A 24,696-nucleotide genomic window follows, 5' to 3' on the forward strand; every position below is an offset into this window, starting at 1 on the left:
GTTTAGTGCGTGGCAGCGAGAGCCGCGCAGCGCCGGGAGTTGGCCGGGGTGGGTGCCCGCTTTGTCCCGCTCCCCGGTGCACAGGGCTGGGTCGGGTCTGCAGGCAGCACCGCGGCTGGAGCCGGACTCGGGGAGCCCAGGAACCGCCAGAAGTCGCCCCCATGCTGCCCCAACTGCTCCTGCTGCCCGGGCTGGTCCTCACGCTGCTGATCGCGGAGGGGAGCTGCGGGTCCAAGCAGGAGGGTAAGAAGGGGGCTCTGAGCTCCCGGGCACCGCCAGCCTGGGCTATATCCCCTGCCCAGAGAGACCTGGGCACCGCCAGCCCGAGCCTGTGTCCCCTGCCCCGAGAGACCTGGGCACCGCCAGCCCGAGCCTGTGTCCCCTGCCCCGAGAGACCTGGGCACCGCCAGCCCGAGCATGTGTCCCCTGCCCCGAGAGACCTGGGCACCGCCAGCCCGGGCCGGCGTCCCCTGCCCAGAGATACCCGGGCACCGCCAGCTTGGGGCCCGTGTCCCCTGCCCAGAGAGGTCTGGGCACCATCAGCCGGGGCCGTGCCCCCTGCCCAGAGAGACCTGGGCACCGCCAGCCCGGGCCAGTGTCCCCTGCCCAAAGAGACCTGGGCCCTGCCAGCCCGGGCCGTTGTCCCCTGCCCAGAGAGACCTGGGCACTGACAGCTTGGGGCCCGTGTCCCCTGCCCAGAGAGACCTGGGCCCTGCCAGCCCGGGCCGGTGTCCCGTGCCCAGAGAGACCTGAGCACTGCCAGCCTGGGGCTGGTGTCCCTTGCCCAGAGAGATCTGGGCACTGCCAGCCTGGGCCCGTGTCCCCTGCCCAGAGAGACCTGGGCACTGCCTGTCTCACAGCACAGAATGAGTAACATGAGCTTCAGGAGCGCTCTCCTGCTGACAAAGCCGCTGCTGCTTGTGGGGGATGGAAGTTTTTTGTCAGCAGGAAAACTCTCTCCTGCTGACAAACAGCAAGTACACTGTGCGGCTTTTAGCGGCATGGCTGCAGCGGCACAGCCGTGTCGCTAAAAGCTGCGTAGCGTAGCCATAGTCTATTGCTGCTGAATTCCTCCAGCAAGCAGATTCTAACTATTTATGTGGAGAAACATTTAAGTCCACCCTGGTAGTATTGCTGTTTGCATTTATTATTGATCTAAAAGTTGTGACTCTGTGACGATACTTTGCTTACATGGCTCTTTTCACCACAGTGCTCCAAGTGTTTTAGAAAGGTTGGTAAGCATCATATACCCATTATACAGATGGGAAAATGGAGGCCCAGAGAGTGAAGTGCTATGCTAATGTCACAGAGCAGGTCAGTGGGAGGTAGAACCCAAGTCTCCTGAATCTAAGTCAAGTGCCTGATCTGCTGATCCATACTTCTTCTGTACCCTGTGGTTATACAATTAACTGTAACTTCTCAGGTTTCTGGTTGTCCGAGTGGCCCTCAGCGTCGCTGAGTCTGGATGACCCTGCTTTGCAGAAAGGAGTCAGTGTTTCTGTAATGTGGGACAGAAGATGTGAAAGAGTAAATCTGCTTTTAAATGCTTCCACGAGATACCAAACATCTGTTACCCTGCTCACAAGGGCTTTTGAATGATGGTGTAAACTGGCACCGTTCCAGTGATTTCCAGCTGGGGATCTGGCCCTGTGTGATTTATGTCTGGAGAGGGGAGCTAGGATTTAAAATGGTGAAGTGGAGAAAGAGAAGAGCGTTCGGGGAACCCAGCAAAGGGCTTTGCCGGTTATAGAGCAAAAAGGAAGGAAAAAGAAGGATTGTTACTGCAGCTTAGGAAGTGACCATTCCCTTACAGCAGTGACTTTGAGGAAGAAAGAAAAGAGTAAAAGGGGAAGGTGGCTGGAGGCCGCATAGCTCAGCCTTAAGACTTCCAGGACTGGGCTGAAAGAATGCCTCGTGGGTGGAAAGCTCTCTCTGCAGCTAGAGGTCTCTTGGCACAGAAGTGAAGCCTAGCTAGCATCTCTCAAAGTTGTTCCTCCCCTCCAGATCAGTAATTAAGGGGAATCTTTATTGAGGAATTCGGCCCAGAGTCTGGGTGGGGAGGACTGAGGCTCTGCACTGGCATTTTCTCGCTCTAATTAATTTATATGTTGCACAGTGAGGTCTTTTTCTATCTCCGAAATATGACACCTCTTCCTCAGCCATCCGCTGGAGCCTCTCGCACTCCCACCAGAGTGGCCATCTGGTGCAGGAAAACTCTGGAAGTCACATCAGATGAGTGTGAACAGTTTGCTGACTGTCTTTGGAAGGTGGCGTGAAAATGAATTCCTGCCTTGTTTGGTTTGAGATCCTCGGTCCTTGGAGAAAATTCAGGCTGGAATAGCTGCCCAGTAGTGGGCTCCTGTAAATTATTCCTTCTTATTCAGTTAATTTAAGTCTTCAGCTCTCACAGCAGGGGCTGGAATTTAAAGTCTCTCTTCCAGCCCCTTGCCTGATATTCCACATTTGCATCCCTTCTCACCAGCAGGCTGATTCCCATTTTCTAGGAAAGCCCGAGCTCCTGGCTCCCTAGTACAGGAGGCTCTCCTGGTGCTCTGCACACTGTCACATGACTGGAGACTTGCCGGCTTTACCATAGCCCCTGGGGGACTGCATACTTTCCTACGCTGTTTACATCTTCTGACTCCACAGATCATACAAAGCAGGAGTGTAATTAGGGCCCCAACTATGCTGGCTAAATAACTGAGTTTAAAAACATCATTCACATTCCTCTATAGCTTTGTCCATCGGTCTGGCCATCCATCTGGCTCATGCTCAACACTGTGGTACCTAAATGACTAACAAATAGCCCAGAAGGGCACTGTGAAGCTTGAAAGCTTGTCTCTTTCACCAACAGAAGATGGTTCAATGGAAGATATTATCTCACTCAGCTTCTCTCTAACAAAATATACTTAAATCCAACTTGATGGTCTCTTATTGACCTGTAATCTCTCTTCATATTGTTCTGATGGGAATAAAGGATCTCATGGACTTCTAGTTAAAACCCCTTCTCTCCTTCAGCTAGGAATCCCAAACTTATCTCTACCCTCGCTACCCCTGTCCCAGATCTCTCTCTGCAACTGTACTATAGTTTCATCCATATCCCAAGGACTCCGACGCATAATTGCTATGGGTTAGTATCAGCCCTTCACCATTTTCATAAGAATGGCCATACTGGGTCAGACCAAAGGTCCATCTAGCCCAGTATCCTGTCTACCGACAGTGGCCAATGCCAGGTGCCCCAGAGGGAATGAACAGAACAGGTAATCATCAAGTGATCCATCCCATCGCCCATTCCCAGCTTCTGGCAAACAGAGGCTAGGGACACCGTCCCTGCCCACCCCGGCTAATAGCCATTTTATGCTCAGTGGTCTACCAGATCCATCCAGAGATCCTGCTTTTCTCATGCATCCAGAGGCGTCGGGCTCTGTGTACCTAGGAAATCTATCAGGATGCATTGGGGATGCACATCAGGCACATCCATTAGGAAATTCACTCCTCCAATGTCACTGGATAAGCCTGCTAGATCCAAGAAAATGCTCCTCCAGTGCAATCAGTTATTCTTGGAATTTTCAATGTTCCATTCAAATGGCCAGGGATCCTGTTTAAACACTGCTGCCAGGACCCAGGCACATTCCTAGCCAGGTGAAAGTGTTAACATGAAGACCTGCCAAAAAGTAGAGCATTCAGTTACATCAAAGAAATCCTGGGCCCAATCCTAAAAGTTTTACTCCATTTTTACTTAGACAAAGCTCTTCTCAAAGTCAATGGGAGTTTTGCCAGCATAAGGATGTGCAAAAACTGAAAAAGTACTTCAGAATTTGGCCTCATATTTTAAGAAACTGGAAACCAAAAAAATCAAGAGCAGTAGGGAGAGAATGTTGGATGGAGACTGTGACAGAATAAATCCACATTATATATAGTAGACATCTGGAATACAGATCCAGAACACAATAGAAAATCAGAGGCCCTTCCAAGAGAAAACTAACAGCTACCTGGCCAAATGCTGCCGTTCCTTACGTCGGTGTAAATGCTGACTGGAGAGAGAGAGCAATGCTGCAGGGAAGCACTTAAACTAAGTGGATGATTTTCAGGTACACACTTTCATTGATGGCAGTGTTATTTTTTTATCTTCATGTTTAATTTTCTTTAAACTCCGTAAGCCTGAGGAAAGTGAGGCTGACGTTTGACGTTACTAGAGAAACCCTCAGTAAGTTGTATTCTCTGGGTGCGTCTCACAAGCCGTGCAATGAAATGATAGTTTTGTAAAGTATCACACTTCATGTGCAGGGCCAGCTTCTGACCTCGGTTGTACCAGTGTAAAGGCAATGTAATGACACTGGTTTCATTCATTTTAGCATAGGGCTCCTTAGCCATGCTCTGTCTCTGACTGGTCCCACTCAGGGGCTACGCTAGCTGGCTGCTCCAGTGGAGCAGTGCTGTGGGTGGGCATCTTGCGTTGCCACGGTGCACCTCCAGAATGGCTTTCCACCATTGCTGGCCTGCAGCCCGGCTTCCACCAGTGGACTCCAGGCTGTGAATCAAATCCTGACCGTTATTTAGGAGCCATCTTTTCCCAGGGACAGAAGCACACCACCCACACTGAAATCAGTAGAGTAGGGCATGCAGAATTTGGTCCAGACTTAGGAGATGAGAGTCTGCAGTGGAGCATGACTTTGCTATTGCAAACATTTGACCCTATATTCAAGTCAGACATTGCTTTAGTCTGTGCTTCATAGGACTATGTTGTCGCAATGAAAAGCAGAGGCTGTGCGGAGGCAGTCAGACTGGGTGGTTAGTGAAGAAGACATCAGGACTCTGTCAGTTTCTATTCCTGCATCTGTGGCTAGCTTGCCATGTGGCCTTGGGAAAGTCACTTAACCTCTTGGGGGTACCTCTACACGGCAGCTTGGACCAAGCCTCCCAGGCCAGGTCGACAGGCTCACGCTAGCGGGGCTTGAGGTAGCATGCTAAAACAAGCTGTGTGGACGTAGCCGCTTGGGCTCTCAAGCCTAGGGGGTCAGAGCCCGAGCCTCAGCATCCACACTGCTATTTTTTTAGCTTGAGTCTGGCTAGAGCGAGTCTGTCTACCTGGGCGAGAGGCTCGCTCCCAGCTGCAGTGTAGACGTCCCCTCTGTGCCTCAACTTTCCCCACACTACCTACCTTCATGAAGTCAGTTGGGGCCTTCAGGCTATCAGTCCCCACCTTGACCCTGTTTCTAATAGCAAAACTTCTGTTTGAAGGTGGATTGTTAAACCATGAAACAGATAAGGGCGGAACGTCTCTCCTTACCTTGTGCTTTCTCCTGCCGACAGAAAACCTGCTGGTTCTTACTGTGGCCACCCAGGAGACTGAGGGATTCAAACGCTTCAAAAGATCAGCCCAGTTCTTCAACTATAAAGTCCAGGTGAAGCTCTGCAGCCTCTGGTGGACAGTGAAAGGGGAACTCTGAGATGGTTATCCTGAGAGGGAAGGGGCCGGGGGCATGTCCTCTCAGGGATCATAGACAACTCACCCAGGGAGGGCATTCCCGGGGACAGCTCTGGCTGACAGAGGCTGGGACGGTGAGCTGCTGTACACCAGGCTTCCCTTCCTCATTCCCATAGGTGGGCTGAGGGGAGATCCTCGGGAGCTGCTCCAAAGGGACCTGCCCCAACACAACGTTTCCATCAGAAAGCTTTCATGGTGGCGTCAAGCCACGCTGCTGTGACGCAGCATCCCGCCGCAGTGACTCAAAAACCGCTACGGCGAGCCAGCCCCTGTCCCTGATCATTCCCTACAGAGAGACCCCCGTGAAAGCTCATCGCCGCCAGCTCTCCCGCACCATTTGTCCTGGTGACGCTCAGTGGCAGAGGATGGCACAGCAGTAGCTGTGTGTCCACCAGAGCAAGTGTCCTTACACCCTTGCCCACAGTGAGTTGCACTGGGAAAGGTCAGGACAGGTGTAACTGAGCTGTTCCTCAGCCAGCGCCCCTGCACCATTGCTCCTTGCCAAAAGTCTAACCGGAGGCCAGCAGTGAAGTAGCTGTGAGTTTCTCTGGCAGCTGGTCCTCCTACCCCATTTCTTACAGTGACTCATGCTGGGGAAACAAGCTGTTGCCTGTGTAGCGTGAACCCTTTGTTAAAAGTAACCCTGTCCCCCTTTAGGTGCTGGGGCTGGATGAGGAGTGGCGTGGTGAGGACAAGGCGGCAGCAGGAGGTGGGCAGAAGGTCCGTCTCTTGAAGTCAGCTTTGAAGGAGTATGTGGATAAGGAGGACTTGATCATCCTTGTCACAGAAAGGTAAATGGGGCCAAAGGGATTTGCCATGAGTTGAGCCGAGAGGCAGGTTCTTAACAGGGGGTGATTAACGCTGAAGGAGATTGGTTGGGGAAGATGAATTCCTGCCTGCTGGGATTCCCTGCACCATGCTGACTGCAAATGTTAAATGCATCAGTGCCAGCTGGGAAGCTCTGACTGCAGTGGACCAAATCCAACTCTTGTGTAAGGATGATAGAGTTACCCCTGCTTACGTCAGACTGAATTTGGCCTCCAAGGGATCAGTGAGCTAGTCTGCCATTCTGGCCTGGCCTTTCCCAGTGGAATTGTCTGCTTGGCGAGGAGAGGCAGAGAGCCAGGCGAGCGGCAGCTTGGGGGCTAGGAACTAGTCTGCGGTGAAGAGAAATGAAAGAGTGGGCTGACAGATGCCAGAGTTGGCGTCCCAGCACCCACAATGGACAGGTCTGGGATACCAGCGTCTGCTGCAGGCTCCAAGGACGTGGAGGGAAAGCTCTGTAGAGGCAAATCCCCTGGGTGTTAAGGGATGTAAGGAACAATCCACCTGCAAGCTCAGCATGTTATTCACCCACAGGAGGTTAGTTTGGAACTAGTACCATATCCCGCTCGACGAGTATTCCCAGAACCATAGAAAAATAGGACGGGAAGGGACCTCGCGAAGTCATCGAGGCCAGCCCCCTGCACTGAGGCAGGGCGAAGTAAACCTAGACCATCCCTGACCGGGGTTTGTCCAACGTGGTCTTAAAACCTCCGGTGCTGGGATTCCATCGGGCTAGTATTGGACCATACTGATGCCTGTAACGACTGCAGGGATTGTAATGCCGTAGCGCAGGGGTAAAAGAAAGGGATTCCTAGAGAATCTTCTGTTTCTCACACTCTTGTCTTCCTGACCTGTTCTGTTCTCTTTTCTGCCGTGCTCTGCTGCTCCTGTAGCTATGATGTGCTTTTTGCATCGGGCCCTGCAGAACTGCTGAAGAAGTTCAAACAGGCCAAGAGCAAGGTGGTTTTCTCAGCAGAGACCTTTATCTACCCTGACCGGAGGCTGGAAGCCAAGTACCCTCCGGTGCAAGATGGCAAGCGTTTCCTGGGTTCCGGAGGTAAGAGACAGGTCAGCGTCTCCCAGCTTTGCGTTTCCGGGAGACAGGGCTCTTGGAGAAGATGGAGCGGGGGGGGGGGGGGGCAGCAGAAAAGTACTGTGCAATTAGAGGGGAATTGACACCGTGTGTGTACACGTGCATAGCACATAAGCTAGGCACTTGCAAATATGTCTCCCTCCATTGACTGCAGCCCATTTAGAGGATAAGGAGTATCCTCAAGATCCTGACAGAACAAGGAGTAATGGTCTCAAGTTGCAGTGGGGGAGGTTTAGGTTGGATATTAGGAAAAACTTTTTCACTAGGAGGGTGGTGAAGCACTGGAATGGGTTACCTAGGGAGGTGGTGGAATCTCCTTCCTTAGAGGTTTTTAAGGTCAGGCTTGACAAAGCCCTGGCTGGGATGATTTAGTTGGGGTTGGTCCTGCGTTGAGCAGGGGGTTGGACTAGATGACCTCCTGAGGTCCCTTCCAACCCTGATATTCTATGATAAGAACCTGCAACTTACTCTTAGCTAGTGGGGATACTCCTTTAGCTCAGGTTACAGCAGCCTGTGCTTTGGGTGCTGAAGATTAAGGGTTCTATCCCCACTGATGACCCATGGCAGGGGAGAGTGAGTACGCACGCATGCTTTTGCAGGGAGATTGAAACTGTGTATCTGTGCTGTGTTGCAGGGGGGCACTGAGACAGTGTATATGTCCCCTTGGAGAAGGGACTGAGACATTGTCCACATGTCTGAGTCCCTGAGAATGTTCCCTTCCAGGCTGGCTGGATTGAGAGGCTGGCTCTCTTCCCCCTTTGCCTTGTTCCCGCAGGTTTCATAGGTTACGCTCCTAACCTAAACAAGCTTGTGGAGGATTGGAAAGGACTTGACAATGATAGCGACCAGCTCTTTTACACCAATATCTTCTTGGATCCGGAAAAAAGGGTACGTGTGAGTAGGCAATGCAGTTTAGGAGGGATTGGGTGCCGTATCTGGCCAGTGCCAGTGATCCCTGGTAGTCTGATCCCTTTTCTGGGGCATGCAGTGTTTTTTTCATTTCCAGACTTACTTGTGTGGCGTCCCCCAGCCCCCGTGCAGCTGTAAAGGAGGTTGACCACTTAGGAGCCTATCACCCCAGCAGTATTTTCCTGTTTTTTCCCCTTCTTCTTAGGATGTCTCCCTAGGTGTCTCTTTCTTGCCCCAATAAGGATTACACTGGCACTGGCACATGTAAATGTTCACTTATGTGTACAGTGACGCATTTTGTTCCGGCAGATGTGCCCCCTTGCACACACACACCCCCACTGTAGCGTCCTTGCAATTTTTGTCTTGAAAGGGTCACTGCCCTATCAGATTTGACCCAGATGGCAGGAGTTTTTAAAACAAGGTTTCATGTCACTTAATACCAATGGCAGTGGCGTCATAACATTTAAAAAGGCTCATTATCTTTGAACAAGGAAACATTCTCCTAGAGTGTTTGTGACCCAAATATTGCAGGATTGTGCAAGAGCATAGGAACCAGGAAGTGAAACTTGTGACGATAAAGAAAAGCGAAAGCGAAGTCCTCTATTTGCAAAAAGCCGGGAGAAGCCAGTAAAGTTGCACGTACTTATCCCCAGGTCTGAATCCGGCCCATAACTTTTACCATGATAGTTTCTCTTTAATGATCTCAGCTAAAGTCCTGGCGCAAAGCCAGACCAGAGTTGAATAGTTCTATTGTCCGGGCTTTCAAAATCCAGATACTGTTACATCCATTCTCCCCCTCTGAGAGTTATTCTAATGTATCTTAGGTGATGCTTGGAGGAGCAGTGAACTGTTAAGTCAGACCTAGGTTTGAGTGGGATTCTGATGAAATCCAATGTACCATGGTTTGAAGCCACCTGGTGTAAATGCAACATCTGCCACCCAGTCTTAAACCATTGCTATGTTGTGGTTTAACACTGCTAACATGAGCAGCACTTGAGACAAGCACAACCCTGTCACTGGAAGATAGATAGAAGCTGGAGACTGACCACAAAAGAAATGTTTGCCAAACCTGCGCTCCTGGCTGTGGTTCATGACACGTGGTTCATATGCTGTTGTGCAGGCAGGCCGGCATATTTCCATCAGTGTGCTGTTATTTGTCGTCTTTTCATGCCGTGGGAAGCTATAAGCAGTTCGTGTTATCTGGTTTTGCCTAGTGCAATATAAAAACCGTATTCTGTAAAATGGGGATAGTAAAACTGACCTCCTCTGGAGAGCGCTTTGAGATCTAACACTGAAAAGCGCCATGTAAGAGCTAGGTGGTGGTGGTGGTGGTGGTGCTTCAGCAAAGGGAGAACTGCTAAAGTTCAGGTGGGACGGGGGATCACTGGGATTATTTAAGGTTTTGGAGCCTGTGGGACATGCTAGTGATCAGAATGATAGAATACATCTTCATTTAGCACATGGTCTTTCACACAAACTGTATTTTAAAATGAGTGACATAGATCAACAATAGCCCAGGGTGGGAAGCATGAAGAAACGTAGGCAAGGAGAGTTGTTATTTTCATAGGAGATCTGAAAAGAGACAGAGCATCCACTGCGGGTGGAGGAAGCTATTCTAGAGATCAGAAGATAGAGCGGAGCAGGCTCTTGCATTGGCAGTGGTGAGACTGGGTGAAGGGGCAGAGATGAAACCTGTGGTGATGAGTGGAGGGACCAGGGAGCAGGTTCAGGGCTCCTAGGGGGTTGAAGTTAATGGTGTTAAACTGATTTACAGCAGCTAAGGACCTGGGCCTAGATCCGTGAGGGAGGTTGAAGCAAATCCATGGAGGGTTTGAGAAACAAGGGAGGCTGGTTTCATAGTGTTTTCTGCAATGAATGGAGGGGCAGTGGGAGGGCTGGCATGACCCATCTGTTTGAGAGCGTATGCCTCTGTGTGTTCTAAATGAGGTTCTTTATTTCATTCTTTTAAAGGAAAATATCAACATCACTTTGGATCAGAGATGCCGGATCTTCCAGAACCTGAATGGAGCATTAGGTGAGATGGGGGTGGGGCGGAGAAAGATTATTCCTCCTTGGAGAGTGCAGAGCAGCTAGAAACAGTCACACTGAGGCTGAAGTGGTTAAAGTCCAGAATCCATCCCCAGAGCAGGTTTCTGTTTAAAAACCTCTGCCCAGACTCCTGGAATTAATTTGCAATCCCCAGCCTGGTTCTCACTGCAATGCCAGCTCCACAGTTAGGCCTGCAGGTCGGGTTTTCCGTACCACACCTCCTCTCCACTTTGATCCCCACACATGTCAAAGTACACTAGCTTTGGGGAGTGAAACTGGTAGGGAGCTAGCAACACACAGCCCAGGGCAAGGGCCACCTGCCTGCCTTCTTGGTTCAGTACATTGGATTGAATGGCCTGAAAGGTGGGGAGCTGATGAGATGCATTCAGGGGCCGTGTGCGAGCACTCACTCACCTGTACCATGCTTTTGGCCAGTCGGTTATTCCACCCTTGGAAAGTTTTATCCACTTGTTCTCCCGGAGCGGAGAAATATAGGTATTTATTTTAGTTTATCTCTTCTCCCCTTCCCCTTATTTTAATTAGCTAGGCAGTTATCATGGGGGGGGGGACTTTGGGGTCCCATTCTTATCTTGGTAAGGGTGGGAGTCAGAGAGTAGCTGGCCCTGTGGAGGGGTCAGGAGCCCAGCCTATCTCTGATGGCTGAGTGAGGCAGCTCAGGTTCACCGGGGACTAGGTCACTCATTGAGTTACTGAGAGGCAGTCAATTAGACAGGGAAGCACCTCAGTGAGATAAAAGGACGCTGCTCCCAGCAGGACAGGGCTGGATGAACAGGGCCCTGAGGGAGGGGAAGAGTTCCCAGACTGCAGGAAGAGAAAATGTCTACATAGAAGGCTTCCTGGGGGGAACCTGGTGAGAGGGGCTCACCAGCAAAGGAAACCCGGGGAGAATGCTCCTGAGTGGGAGAGTGGCCAGAAGGAAGGGCCTGTGAATGCTAAGTCTCAGAGAAGCCTGGCTCCCATGAAAGATTCCACCAGGCAACAGCAGGAACCCTAGATGAGAGGAATTATATGATGTCGTGAGGAAGAGGTTTTGTGGTTTGGCCTCTGTGGGGAGACCTTGACCCAGGAAAAGGAACCCTTCTGTTGCTAGAGACAGGAGGCCCCTGACTCCAGAAGAGGGTTCCAGGTCATGAAGGCCTCACCAGAAAGGGGCCTTGGACATCACGAGAGTTGACAGACTACGGTTGACTCAGGCCCTCCTTCCTCCCGCTAGAGAGGCTGAGGGGGAGGCATTTTTGTGTGATGTTCCGCCTTTGGGGTTGAACAAGCTTAGACCCCTGAAGGGGCACTGTTCAGGATACAAGCGTCAGCGAACTTATTAAAACCCTCATTTGGGGAAAGTGAGGCAGAGACGCGATGGCGACACTGCACTGGGCCACCAGGGGGCGGTGCCAGGGTGAGGGGCCTTGTTACTGTGGATGATTGGACTTTGTGCCTGAACTTTAGCCCTTTTTGGATAGCTGAGTTACACAGACCCCTTGGCTGGTCACTCTGCAGTCACTGTATAATGCCATCTGGGGATGTGCCAGACAGACATAGAGGAGCATAGAATTCAGAGGTGGAAAAGCTGCTTTTGTCTGGATTCTCCCCACCCCCTTGCTGGTGCAGAATTGTTCCTCACCACATATTCTTTGCCTAGTCTTGATTTAAAGGATGCAATCAGTGAGGCTTTACCAGTTCCCCATGGGAGACTGCCCTACAGCTTAATACAGGGGCGGGCAAACTTTTTGGCCCGAGGGCCACATCGGGGAATAGAAATAGTACGGCGGGTCATGAATGCTCACAAAATTGGGGCAGGGGTGCAGGAAGGGGTGCAGGTTCCGGCTGGGGGTGTGAGCTCTGGGGTGGGGCTGAGAGGTTTGGGATGCAGGAGGGTGCGCCGTGCTGGGATCGAGGGGTTTGGAGAGCGGGAGGGAGATCAGGACTGGGGCAGAGGGTTGGGACATGGGGAGAGGCTCAGGGGTGCAGGCTCCGAGTGGCGCTTACCTCAAGCGGCTCCCGGAAGCAGTGGCATGTCCCTTCTCCGGCTCCTAGGCGTGGAGCAGCCCCTTACCCTCGGAGTGGAGCCATGGCGTAGCTTCCAGGAGCTGTGTGGTGCGGCCCCCGACCCAGCTCCCCAGCGGGAGCTCGCGGGCTGGCTTAAAACGGCTCACGGGCCGTAGTTTGCCCACCCCTGGCTTAATAGATTTCACCCCTGATCCTGTCCTTTCTCAAGTTCCATCTCATCACTCCTAATTCTACCCCTTTGGGCCATCCTAAACAATTCCTCTCACTCCGTTGATTGTCTGTGCCCCACAAATATGATAGATGGTTATCCAGCCCCACTCTCCCGGCTTCCCAGGGATTGCTTGTGTGGGATGGCTAGGGCATTGTGTGGCCAAATTGCTCCTAAAGCCTCCTGCAGATAACATTGCTGTGATGTGATTTCTAGATGAGGTGGTTCTGAAGTTTGAAAATGCACGCGTGAGAGCAAGAAACGTAGAGTACGACACCCTCCCAGTCCTGATCCACGGCAATGGACCCACCAAGGTAAGCAGGAGCCTTGAAAGAGAAGGTTGGGTATGAAACCAAGGCAAATAACCTCTTTAGGCTTGAGGTGGTGAAGCACTTGCCCAGGGAATGCTGGGAAATCAGGCATCCATCCCTCACGCGCTGACTTCTTCCCACATAAATTCACAGATGGGGGGATTGAATGGCCCCCTGCTATGACAGCAAGATGTGGAGCTCTTTACTTCTTGGTCACTGGGTCAAATCAAGACCAAGATCAGCAGTGACTGAAAGCGTCCCCACCTGAGGAATGACTGGGTGTGGTGTTCTGTCCTACCTAGTGGCACCGAGACCACTTAGAGAGAGAGAGATTAATGACTTTGCTGTATAGCCTTAGCTAACAGCCAATTGGCTTTTAGCTCATGTCGTAGAGGCTTATGCACTAAGCTTCAAAGATCCCAGGTTCGATCCTGATGACTGTGGTCTGTCATGTTACATGTGCAATGAGCTGGTGGACAGGTATTCACATCACAATAATTGCCATCCTTGATCCCCTTCTTGCCAGCCTCTGCACCTAGACGCCAAGGACTGACCAGGCCATGGAGACTGAAAAGTGCTCTCACCCCTTCACATTATCCCAGCACATCAGTATCATCCACCGTAGGAAATTAGACCCGCAGATTTGCATCCTATTCCATTCCCCTTCTCCCAGGGAGAGAAGGAAGATGAGGCTGGTGATGGAACCTGATTGAGATTTTCTCCTGCCTTGTAATTAAGCACTTGGGGGATTTCTCTTTGCAGCTGCAGCTGAACTACCTGGGAAACTATATTCCTCGGGCCTGGACATTCGAGACAGGCTGCACTGTGTGTGATGAAGGCCTGAGAAGTCTCACAGGGTTCAAGGTAAGGGTTGATGCATATTTAGAGTGGCAGAGGCCTAGTGCTAACAAGAGAATACATTGTGTTTTGGGGTTACCTTGGAGATGGTGAGGGTGTAGCCAGGTTTCTGAAGCTGGAGAGCAGCCCTCATGCTTCTCACCCTCTTGTCGAATGCAGGATGATGTGTTGCCGTTGGTTCTGATTGGAATTTTCATCGAGCAGCCCACTCCATTTCTCTCCCAGTTCTTCCTGAGGCTTCAGAACCTCCAGTACCCAAAGAAACGCACTCAGCTCTTCATCCACAACCATGTAAGGAACATCTGCCTTGGATTGTCTTATGCAGTGTCGTTGTAGCCGTGTTCGTTCCACGATGCTAGAGAGACAAGGTGGATGAGGTCATATCTTTTATTGGGCCAACAATAACAGATACTACCACACCAACCTTGTCCCTTTGTTTTGCCATGTGAGGGATGGCTTGCCTCCTAGAATCATAGAATATCAGGGTTGGAAGGGACCTCAGGATGTCATCTAGTCCAACCCCCTGCTCAAAGCAGGACCAATCCCCAACTAAATCATCCCAGCCGGGGCTTTGTCAAGCCTGACCTTAAAAACCTCTAAGGAAGGAGATTTCACCCCTCCCCCTGAGGTAACCCATTCCAGTGCTTCACCACCCTCCGAGTGAAAAAGTTTTTCCTAATATCCAACCTAAACCTCTCCCACTGCAACTTGAGACCATTACTCCTTGTTCTGTCATATCCTCCCATATCCCAGAAGTCTTTGCAACTTCCCCAGACTGCCAGGACCTGGAAGACAAGTACAACTCATGTTTTGTTTTCCTAGAAGCCTGTGCATCAATTACCTCCAGCCACAAATACATGGAGGTGAGGGTACGTGCAGCTCACGTGCTCTGGTGTTGCCAGTGCTTTCGGAGCTGGGCGGCCGGCAAGCCTGGCTTTAGCTGAGGCCAGACAGCTTGTGTTAAGCTCATGTAACCTACTCTTCGCTCTGTGTCATTTCCCTCTGTGTGCAGGAGCAACATCACCTGTCTCGGGTGGACACGTTTGTGAAGGAGCATGGCAAAGAATATCACGCGGTCAAAGTGATTGGGCCGGAAGATCACGTGGAGAATGCTGATGCTCGGAACATGGGCATGTAAGTGAAAAGGCCGGTGTGAAAGGCCAGACGATAGGGATACTGGAGTCAACCCCACCCTCTGTCTGGGCTCAGTAGCACAAGGGAGAGGCTTCTTGCATCCAAGATAACAGGCCTCTGTGGGCAGAGCAGCAGAAGCTTCCTCCATAGATGTCTGCTTTTGAGCTTTGCAGGAACAATGGCTGGTGCAGCAGTGGTATATTGTGTAACACCCCAAACCATTCCCTCTTTCCCTTCCTTCCATATGCCCTAATGCATGCCCATTAGATGCAACGTATCTGGGGTGACAGCATTACAAACACACTTCGATGCCCTCATTGCCAAAGGGGTTCTCAAACTCTCTGCTAAGAACAACCTCTGTCCAGGTTGCATCCGCGTTCCCCATCTTCCTGCAACCTGTCCATGGCAGGCATGAACTTAGCCCATGCTTATTGTCCAGCCGACACGGGCTAAAGCCAGGCTAGATTCCCAGGCTAAGTGTACAGCCGTCCACTGCCTGAGGCCAAACAAACGGAAGCAGTAAGGCTCCTGCATCCAGAGGACTTTGAGTTTCTCTAGCCTCAGGTGCAGCCTGTTCCCCTTTCAGTTCAACTTCCAAAGCAATGGTTCCCCGTACCCATTCCCTCCTCGTCCACCTTCCTGATGGAGAAAACATCCTCCCCGGAGCTCAGCCCCACTCCTCCCTGCCATGAGGGGCCAACCACCTGCTACTCCTTTACTCAGGCATGGGGTTTTAACCCTCTCTTCCCCCCAACCCTAGTCAGGGGCGCTGCACCCAGACTGTAAAGGATAAACATCCCCATCCCAGAAGAGAGGGCCCCCTTGACCGCAAAGTGAAGGTCATCTCTGCTGTCCTGTCACTGTTCTCTCTCTGACCTGTGGGCTCTCTGGCTGTAGGGATTTGTGCAGACAGAATCCTGACTGTGAATATTACTTCAGCCTGGATGCCGAAGTGGTTCTGAAGAACTCAAAGGTTCTACGGATCCTGATTGAACAGAACAAGTGAGTCTGAGCGATCCTTACTGGGCAGGTTTCAGGTCAGGAACGTAGACAGGGAGCTCCTTCTTTCCTGGGAAATGTGTAAGAGGCTGAGAAGAGAGAGCATTGCTGGGAATGAAACTTAAGGGTTTTCTCCAGTAGAGATGGACCCAAACTGGAGCCATTTATCCAACTCCCCTCCCTGGATTATTGGATTCAGATGCAGTAGGCCCTGGATGTAAACCACCCCTAGTTTTACCCTTATCTCTTTGGAGCAGAGCCTACACCGTTGGGAACAGAGAGGCCAGAATCAGAACCATTTTTTTTCCAAACCAGAAGTGGGTCCAAGCCACAGGGTTGAGGTCTGGATTTGGATTTACGTTTCAAACATCCCAGGCGGTACATTCAGATGCAGGTTTTGCTTCAGCCCATTATAAGGGGAGGGATTCATTGGAAAATCTGGATCTATATCCAGGTTCAGAGTCCAAGTTCTTTCTTCCCCATCCCTAAAGATCATGAGTGTTGGATCCAAGAAGCCAGATCCTTGACTGGTGTAAATTGATTTCAGTGATGCTACACCGACTTTCAACAGCTGAGCATCTGAGGGAGGGAGTTTTTCAGGCCCATCAAAAACCTCCAAACATTGGGGCTTCATAGAGAACAGAACCTATTCCTGGTTATGTCTGTATCTGACTCAGAGATTTAGCTGGGGCTTCAGTCTAAGGGAGCTGGATACACAGCAGAGAAACAGAAGTGGTATTACTGAAATGATTCTTGCTCCTCAAGAAGAAAGATTTCCAGCTCTGTCTCCAGCTGCTAGAACTCCTTAGATCCCATTCAGAGGGGACTGACTGCTGAGTGTGTTTAGATATAAGCTTAGGGCCCCAGTTTGCCCTTACTTACACAGGTGTCAAGAGGGGATAGCATCCGTGTCAGCGAAGGCAAAACAGGACCCGGAGACTCTCGTTGGGATCTTCCCCGTTTCCTCCCCTGGCAGCGTCCTGCCCTCCAATCGTCTCTCCCTCTTGTGCCTGCAGGCCGGTTATTGCCCCATTGGTGAGCCGTCTCGGAAAGCTGTGGTCGAATTTCTGGGGTGCGCTGAGTCCTGATGGGTACTATGCCCGTTCGGAGGATTACGTGGATATTGTTCAAGGGCGGAGGGTGTGAGTATTGCGAGGGACTTTTGCCAGTCAGAATCCCCTAAATACAAGGCTTGCTGAATAGACAGTGGCTAGAGAGCATGTACCCCCGAAATCAGTCTAAAGCCAATTGGGATCCTGGGGCAAGAGTACCAGACCATCACTGTGGTTAAAGAAGTCTCTCCTTCCAGGCGGGAGCTGTTTTATGTATCTGTCCTCTACATACCATATGCAATAGCGGGAGTAAGTCTGGTGACCAGAGTAGGGAACTTGGAGTCAGGAGCCCTGGGATTTGTTCCCAGCCCTGTTGCTAATTCACTGTATGGCGAAATCGCTTAATCTCTCCTGGCGCCTTGTTTTCTCCATCTGCTAAGGATAGAGAATGTGAGGCTGAACTGTCCCACAGTGGGTGGGGAGGAGGGGTTGTCATTCTTCTTTAAATAGTGTTTGTAAAGGGCTGTGTGCTGCTTGGATGGAAGGTGCTGTAGATGTCCAAAGGCTGATTACTGGAACGGCTTGCATTCCTGATTTGCTCCTCTTTGGGTTTGTGTAGGTCCTTGTGTTTGGTTGCTATGGGGTTTTGAGTCTGACCCTTTAAACTTTGTGACAAACCAAATTCCAAAGAACAGCAATGCTTTGTTGTTGTTGTCCCCCCCCCTCCACCCCCCCCCAAATACGTTCACAATTAAATCTAGCCCTTAGTCCTTTGCGGCCTGATCCTGTAAGCTCTGTCCTGTTACTACTTGGTGTCTAAATCTCCCTCTCCCCATTTTGCAGTGGGATTTGGAATGTTCCCTACATTTCCAGCATCTATGTCATAAAAGGCAGCACCCTGCGATCCCAGCTCAACCAGGGAGACCTCTTCCACAGCGGCAAACTAGATGCAGACATGGCTTTCTGCCATAATGTCCGGGATCAGGTCAGTAGAGGGAGCTGGCTGCAGAGAGCAAGGGTGGAGATGAATCAACTCTGCAGGCAGGTTTCCGGACACCCATTACAACTGTACATGCCTAGGTGGAAAGAAATGAACTGGCATCAACTAAGCCTACATGCCTTTCCCGAGGCACATGCAGTCGGGGGAATCTCTTCCTGTGGTCTGAGAAACACGGACTAAATTCAGTTATACTCTAGGATCCACTTGTGCAGCTCCGGTGGACGTCAGTGGGAGCTACATGCGCATAGCCACAGGCCGAGTGACCCTTTGTGAGCTATTTTATCCTGCTTCTGTCTATAGCTGATGAAACGTGCAGAGGTTCTGCCTCCATCACTGGCCCTTTCTAGGACTGTTTAGTCTTCTCTGCAGCCAGGGCGGGTCTGGGTTTAACAATAAAGGCTCACTGGGGAGGGGATGCCCAGTGTGAAGATTAGAGAGGGAGGTGGGTGGACAGAGGGAATGGAGCCATGGCCACTGGGAAGCAGCTCCCGCCGTAGATAGTTGCAGCCTGATGGTTTCCCTCCATCCTACAGAGGGTCTTCATGTTCGTGACAAACCGGCACCAATTTGGACACATACTCTCTCTGGAGAATTATCAGACAACTCACCTCCACAACGACCTCTGGGAGATCTTCAGCAATCCTGAGGTGAGGGGCTGAGCAGGCTTGTCACTGTGGGATACGCCCCTAGCCTCCCTGTTGGATCACGCTGCTACTAGCCGTGTCTCTAAGGGGAGGATCCAAGCTTTGCTGTGTGACATCCCTCTGATGGGGTTCCCTAGGTGCATAACTGCAGGGCTTTGGGAAAGCATTTCACTCAGAAACTCCTCTGGGCCCTGGGCTTCAAAGCCGAGAACATGCTGTGAATTGCTGTTTACTGCTCCACTTCCCCTTTCCGTGATGAGAGAGAGAGAGGGTGATGCCAGGGCACCACATCCATAGCCACGTGCCACAAAAGTGACCGCTTTGCTTGTCTTTTTCTAACCACAGGACTGGAAAGAAAAGTACATCCATGAAAACTACACACTAGCTCTGAAAGGGAGATTGGTGGAGACGGTAAGAAACGCCGCTCCTGTCTCTCAGCGGAGGAGAGCACGGCATGTCACTATCATATGATTTCAGCCTTTCGCCCTCAGAAATAGGTAGCTTACAGGAGACAGTGCTGCCTAAAAGAACTTCAGATTCAGAGAGAATGTGGTCTGTCATTATTTGAAAGTATTCTTTGGGACAAATCCCTCCTTCAGAGGCACCTGTCCAGGTTCCTTAATTTTACTGGGAGCAAGGCATGTGAATCTGAAGGCAGGATTCAACCTTTAACATTTTAGGTGTTTTTCCAGTGAGCCCTGTCTCCCTCCTCTTGACTTTGTCTTCCTCTTGTCCTACTAGGGACTGTTCGTAAATTACATAACACATTGTTCGGTAATTTTTTTTTTTTTAAAAAGACCCAACCACCCCCTTGTAAAACTGAAACAAACAGCCCCGTGATGCTGTCCTGCAAAATTAAGGAACTCCCCCAACCCCATGTGTTATGTAGCTTCTGGAGAGCCCCTGATGTCTGTCTGTGTTTGTCTCATTCTTCTGTTTGTCTGAATTCTCGTGTGTTCTGTCTCTCCAGCCCTGCCCCGATGTTTACTGGTTCCCTATATTCACTGACGTCGCCTGTGACGAGTTGGTGGAGGAAATGGAGCACTTTGGCCAGTGGTCCAAGGGAGGTAACACGGTAAGAAAAAGTTGGAGCTTCCAAAGCGACAGCTCCCACTACTTACACAGAGTCCTTGGGCATGGCTGCAGCCTGCTACAGGCGGGAGTTTTAATCCTGTGGTTAAAGCAGGGCACTGGAGTCAGGACCCCTGAGCTTTGCTCTTGACTCACTGTGTGATCTTGGACTTAGGCCCAAATGTTCAAAAGTGGTTGCTGGGCACTCAGAAAATCAGTCTGAGACCCCCTAGGCCTCATTTTCGCAGGCCCTGAGCACCTGCAACCTCCACTGCCGTCCACTGGAGCACTGGAGTGCTCAGCACCTCTGAAGATTAGGGCCAAGGGGTTGTAAAGTTGGACAACTACGATCATCCAGAGTCAGTAGCCACCTTTGAAAACTTGGGCTCCAACCTCCTCTGTGCCTTGACTTCCCTTCTATAAAATGTAGATGATCCTTCCCTGCGTTACAATCCTGAAAAGCCCTATAGATGAGCATTATGTTTGTTGGTTACCGTCAAACTGTTTTTCATACTTATCATCTAAGATATTTGTCCCCAATCAATCTTATGGTTCTATTCCAGGACAGCAGGCTACTAGGGGGTTATGAAAATGTCCCAACTATTGACATCCACATGAACCAAATTGGCTATGAGAGAGAATGGTACAGGTTCCTTCTGGACTATATTGCTCCAATCACAGAGAAATTTTACCCAGGATACTATACAAAGGTAGGCGTCAAACACTTTTGGTCAATGGGATTTGAGTGTTCCGCGTCTTTCATGATCATGGCCACGGAGAGGCAATATCATCGGGGCACTGTACCAAAGTACGTGCCATAATGGAGGAAATGACCCTGGAGTATGTTAGCAAGGTGTGCACCATACTTCTTAATAAGAACATGCCCCTTTCTCCCTTATTTAAGGGGTATGTTTCTCCTATTACACCAATGTACACACCATCCCCTAGAAGTGAATGCCCCCTGGGTGCTGTGGCACTGTCTGTGTATGCCTCTCTTCTCTCCTGCAGACACAGTTTGAGCTGGCCTTTGTCGTTCGTTACAAACCTGATGAGCAACCCTCCTTAATGCCTCACCATGATGCGTCCACCTTCACCATCAACATTGCCCTGAACCGGGTAGGGATAGATTACGAGGTAAGTGCTTGCAAGAAGGTCAGGATTTTCTAATGAGGGAGATCGGTGGTAGAACGTTCCAGCAACCCATCACAAGGGAGTCCAGAAAATCAGGAGACTGTTGGGATAATACAGGGATCCTTTCTCTGCTGGTACTTGGCTGATGCCTGTTTCTTTTTATTTCACGTAGGGAGGAGGCTGCCGGTTTCTGCGTTACAACTGCTCCATTCGAGCTCCTCGGAAGGGTTGGACCCTCCTGCACCCGGGTCGCCTGACCCATTATCACGAGGGCCTTCCAACCACAAAAGGGACCCGTTACATCGCAGTGTCCTTTCTCGACCCTTAGAGCCATGCTTCACGAGAAGGACCTTTTTCCCAGCATCACCCACTGCTGACTGTGAGTGGGAGTAGGGAACGCTGCTGAGTCTCCAAGGCATCCATCAAAGTTATTTGGATATTGATTTTTTTTAATGATGGTTTGACTTCACTGTTGGAAGATCGCCTCCGCTAACACTGCAGATAATAAGTCGGAGTGTAGTTCTAAAATATGGAGAGATTCTTTGTGCCTTCAATTCCGATACGCATCCTCATCTGTGCTTGGACTTTACTTCTTCACTATCTGCGATGGCTTACCGGACTACTTGCTTGGACTGAAAATCCAGATCTTTGGGGGCAGGACATTTCTTTCCCCTCCCCACAAGCCCCTTCTCCAAGCAGCAGCAAGACTGTTTCTATGTGCATCTTACAGAGAAATGGACTTTAGGGAATCCTTTCTGGACACTGCTCCAAACATGAGTGGGATCAGGGAGCTGGTTCCAGGATCAGGGAGTGGAGTCTTAACAGCTGTAGCATTCGATGAAACTTAGTTTCCCCAGCCTAAGGTTCATCTTAGCCATACCTCTTTGAAGTTACTTGGAAGCACATCACCTTGTTAAAAACAGCAATGATGATAACCCCCATGGATCCTATTAGCCAAACCGTAGTTGGTTGATGATACTTGACTTCTGTGATTAGATTGAAGAGGTGAAAGATGTCATCCCAACCTTATCTTGCTGCAGCTGGAAGGGAATGTGTCCACCGAGAGAGAGAGAGAGTGTAAAAGGGGCTTCTTAGAAAGGGGAGGCTGTGGAGAACTGGATGTTAGTCATGTTGCTTATTGCACTGCTGGAAGGGACTAAGATTCTACTGCTGAGCCCATTATAAGAATCTATGTAGAAAAGAATCTTGGTTGAGGCATGTTTCTTGGGCAGTGTAGGGGAAACATGTACTGCCATCACCCATGCTGTATCTGTTCTGATTATTAAATAGAAGTCTTTAGTCTTCAGGTCTGCCAAACTAGAATATTGCTTGAGCTCTAAATTTTCAGCAAAAGTTATTTTGAACAGCCACCTTCTAAAACCAAATTCTTTGTGGGTTTCTAGAGTGACTCTGCCATCTGTTTATAACTGCCAGGTAGTGGAGCCGACTGCCTCTGATACCAGGCAGTTACAGTCAGATGGAAGGAATTGCTCCACGACTGGGGTAGATAGATAGTGTTTTGACTTTAATTAGCAAATATAGGATAGAAGAAGGGGACACTGAACTTTTCCTTTCTGGGCCCAGGCGCATGCATGTCCACAAACACACCTACAGAGAAGAGAGAGAAATCCATGCACCAACAATCAGCTAAAAAACGCAAAACTTGCTTCTATTTTCAATGAAAATCTGAATCAAGTTAATTGCACCAAACGAATGGCCGGTGCAGGCCAGTCATTAGTAAGATGTTGAAGAGTTGTATGTATTTATTCAACAGATTTACCCATGTATTTGTTGTTTTTTCTTCTGCCCCAGGAATTGACTGGAATCAGTATAGAGGTCTCATAGTATTTCACACAAGATGTACAGTTTTAAACAGCAAGTTTTACATTAAAACTTAACAAAATGATGTGTGCAATAATTTGATTCTTTAATATGTATATTTAAATTGTATGGGAGAGGCAGACTTCATATCATTAACGACAGAACACATAGCCCTGATATACTGGGGATCCACCAAGTTATCTACAGTAACTGGTAAAGCAGATGCTGAAAAATGATGTCACTCCCTACTATGGTTAAGCATGGGTCTTTACATGCTCATTTGTCCTTCATCCTGATGAGGAGGAGATGAGTGGTCTTGTAGTTAAAGATCAGGACAGATAGTCTGGGTTCAAGTCCGGGCTCTGCTATGGGACCTTTGATAAATCCCAGGACTAATCTCTTTGCTGTTTTACAGATGGGGGAAGTAAGGTACAATAATTATTCTCCCCTCATGTGGGTGTTTATAATAAATGCATTCATGCTCATGAGGTGTTCATGTGCTACAATGCTGGGGAGCTGTAATACTTACCAAAACAGATACGTTTTAAAAATATTAGAATATTGTTCTGGAAAATGGTGACCCTCATAAATTATTTTCATGTTGTAAAGAAGAAAAAATACCTAATTAGTAACAGTCTTGTCCAGGGCTTGGGTTAAGAGTCAAATTTTTGTGGTACACGTCACAATGAAGTATTTCCAGACGTTCCATTTGTTTACTGTATTTTGACTGTATGCCCTATGCTTTTCTTGTGGCAGAGGATCTCAGTTAAATAGTTCAAGAATGGCCCCCTAATGTTACTCTTTTGAAGCGCAAAGGTCTTTAAAAGAATCCAGAAGGAAACAAAAGAAATTGATCTCTCAATATAACTACCTAAGAGAGTGCTGGTGTAAGAGGGTTATTATGACCCCTTGCCAAAGACTGGGGGGATTAGCTTTGGGCTATGGAGGCTTTCAACGATTGGGTTACTGGTTTGAGTCCAGCCTAGGTTAGTGGAGGCTCAGACATTTTGTTTAATGCAGGGGCGGGGCTAGGATGTTCAGTTTTGTGCCATTAGAAAGTTGGCAACCCTACCCAGAAGGCCTTTTTCTCTACATATTTCAGCCAGTATTTCTTCTTCGGGGGGGCTCAATTCAGGTTCCTCTTTCCACTCTCAGGACTGCCGCTGAGGACACAGCCCTGGGCTCCGCTAGGCCTCCAGGTGGGGGCATTATTCCTACTGCAGCCTGCCCACCACCACCTGGGCTGGGTCTGCTGCCTCTCCAGCAGCTGCACCTCCGGCCACTACAGCTGCAGTTTGAGGGAGCGGAGCTCAGCTGGCAGCAGCGCCCTTGGCATGGGTGGGTGACACTGGGCTGGATGACACCCAGGACAGCGGGCATCGCTCCCCCAGGCTGGCACAGTGCCCCTGGGGCTGCAGAAATGAATCTCCTCCCAGAACCCTGCTGCTGCTGCGGCTCCCACCACTGCCCAGGTCAAGAGCAGGAGGGGGGAGGGGAAATCTCTGAGGACTACAACTCCCATGAGGCATTGGGTTAAAGCGATTGCCTCAAACTACAGCTCCCATGAGGCATTGGGAAAGGGGGCGTGGCGGGACTACCCCTCCCATAATGCATTGGGGGACAAGGGACTGGTCGGAGCAGCCTGGAGGCGCTCCCCGTGCGGCAGCGGCCGTTGGGTTGCCGCCAGTCGCGCCGGTGACGTGACGCACACAGCCTGGCGCGCTCCGATGACGCTACTGGGGTGTCATGGCTGCCGTGCGGGAGAGAAGGTGAAGGTGAGAGGCCGGGGGAACCGGGCGGCGGCGGCCGGGCCCCCCGGAGCGGGAGCTGGGGAGCGGGCTGGGAGGCGAGGCGGCGGCGGCGCAGAAGCGAGGACCGGGTAGCAGCAGCAGGCCGAGCTCGGGGAGCGGGGCCGCACGGACACGCCCCCCGGGGAGCAGCTGTGGGGGCTGCGTCCCCTCCACCCATCGCCTACGAGGCCCTGCGTGCCCCCTCGTGTGCAAGGCGCGCGGCGAGGGGAGAGGGCCGGGTCAGGGTGTGCACACTCACGCGTGCGTGGCACGCGGGCTCTGGGT

The 24,696-nt window shown here is 50.5% G+C and overlaps 2 protein-coding genes across 3 annotated transcripts in view; both read left to right on the forward strand.

The window, feature by feature from the left end:
• PLOD1 (procollagen-lysine,2-oxoglutarate 5-dioxygenase 1) lies at window positions 1-22,706 on the forward strand. The gene is made up of 19 exons (XM_026659975.2): window positions 1-243; window positions 5,314-5,405; window positions 6,146-6,279; window positions 7,207-7,370; window positions 8,182-8,294; window positions 10,287-10,350; window positions 12,817-12,914; window positions 13,674-13,775; window positions 13,929-14,060; window positions 14,782-14,903; window positions 15,801-15,905; window positions 16,919-17,044; window positions 17,798-17,939; window positions 18,488-18,601; window positions 18,944-19,009; window positions 19,569-19,673; window positions 20,233-20,379; window positions 20,678-20,803; window positions 20,973-22,706. Exons 1-19 carry the CDS (start codon window positions 162-164, stop codon window positions 21,126-21,128), a joined length of 2,190 nt encoding a protein of 729 aa, XP_026515760.1. The 5' UTR covers window positions 1-161; the 3' UTR covers window positions 21,129-22,706.
• Window positions 22,707-24,342: 1,636 nt separating this feature from the next.
• The window catches only part of MFN2 (mitofusin 2), a 15,250-nt gene continuing 14,896 nt past the window's right edge, over window positions 24,343-24,696 (forward strand). For both annotated transcript variants that reach the window (XM_024210583.2, XM_024210584.2), the window contains exon 1: window positions 24,343-24,396. The gene's annotated coding sequence lies outside the window, so the exon portion shown is untranslated. The remainder of the gene's footprint in view (window positions 24,397-24,696) is intronic.

This window comes from Terrapene carolina, unplaced genomic scaffold (genome assembly GCF_002925995.2).
Source record: "Terrapene carolina triunguis isolate 2854851 unplaced genomic scaffold, T_m_triunguis-2.0 Scaffold714, whole genome shotgun sequence".
Taxonomy (NCBI): Eukaryota; Metazoa; Chordata; order Testudines; family Emydidae; genus Terrapene; species Terrapene triunguis.

Excerpts from the sequence above, each read along its gene's own strand:
- PLOD1 (XM_026659975.2), top strand. The coding sequence starts at position 162 with ATGCTGCCCCAACTGCTCCTGCTGCCCGGGCTGGTCCTCACGCTGCTG. Across the intron at positions 14,061-14,781 it reads AGCTCTTCATCCACAACCAT|GAGCAACATCACCTGTCTCG; the intron begins GTAAGGAACATC and ends CTCTGTGTGCAG. Across the intron at positions 20,804-20,972 it reads GGGTAGGGATAGATTACGAG|GGAGGAGGCTGCCGGTTTCT; the intron begins GTAAGTGCTTGC and ends TATTTCACGTAG.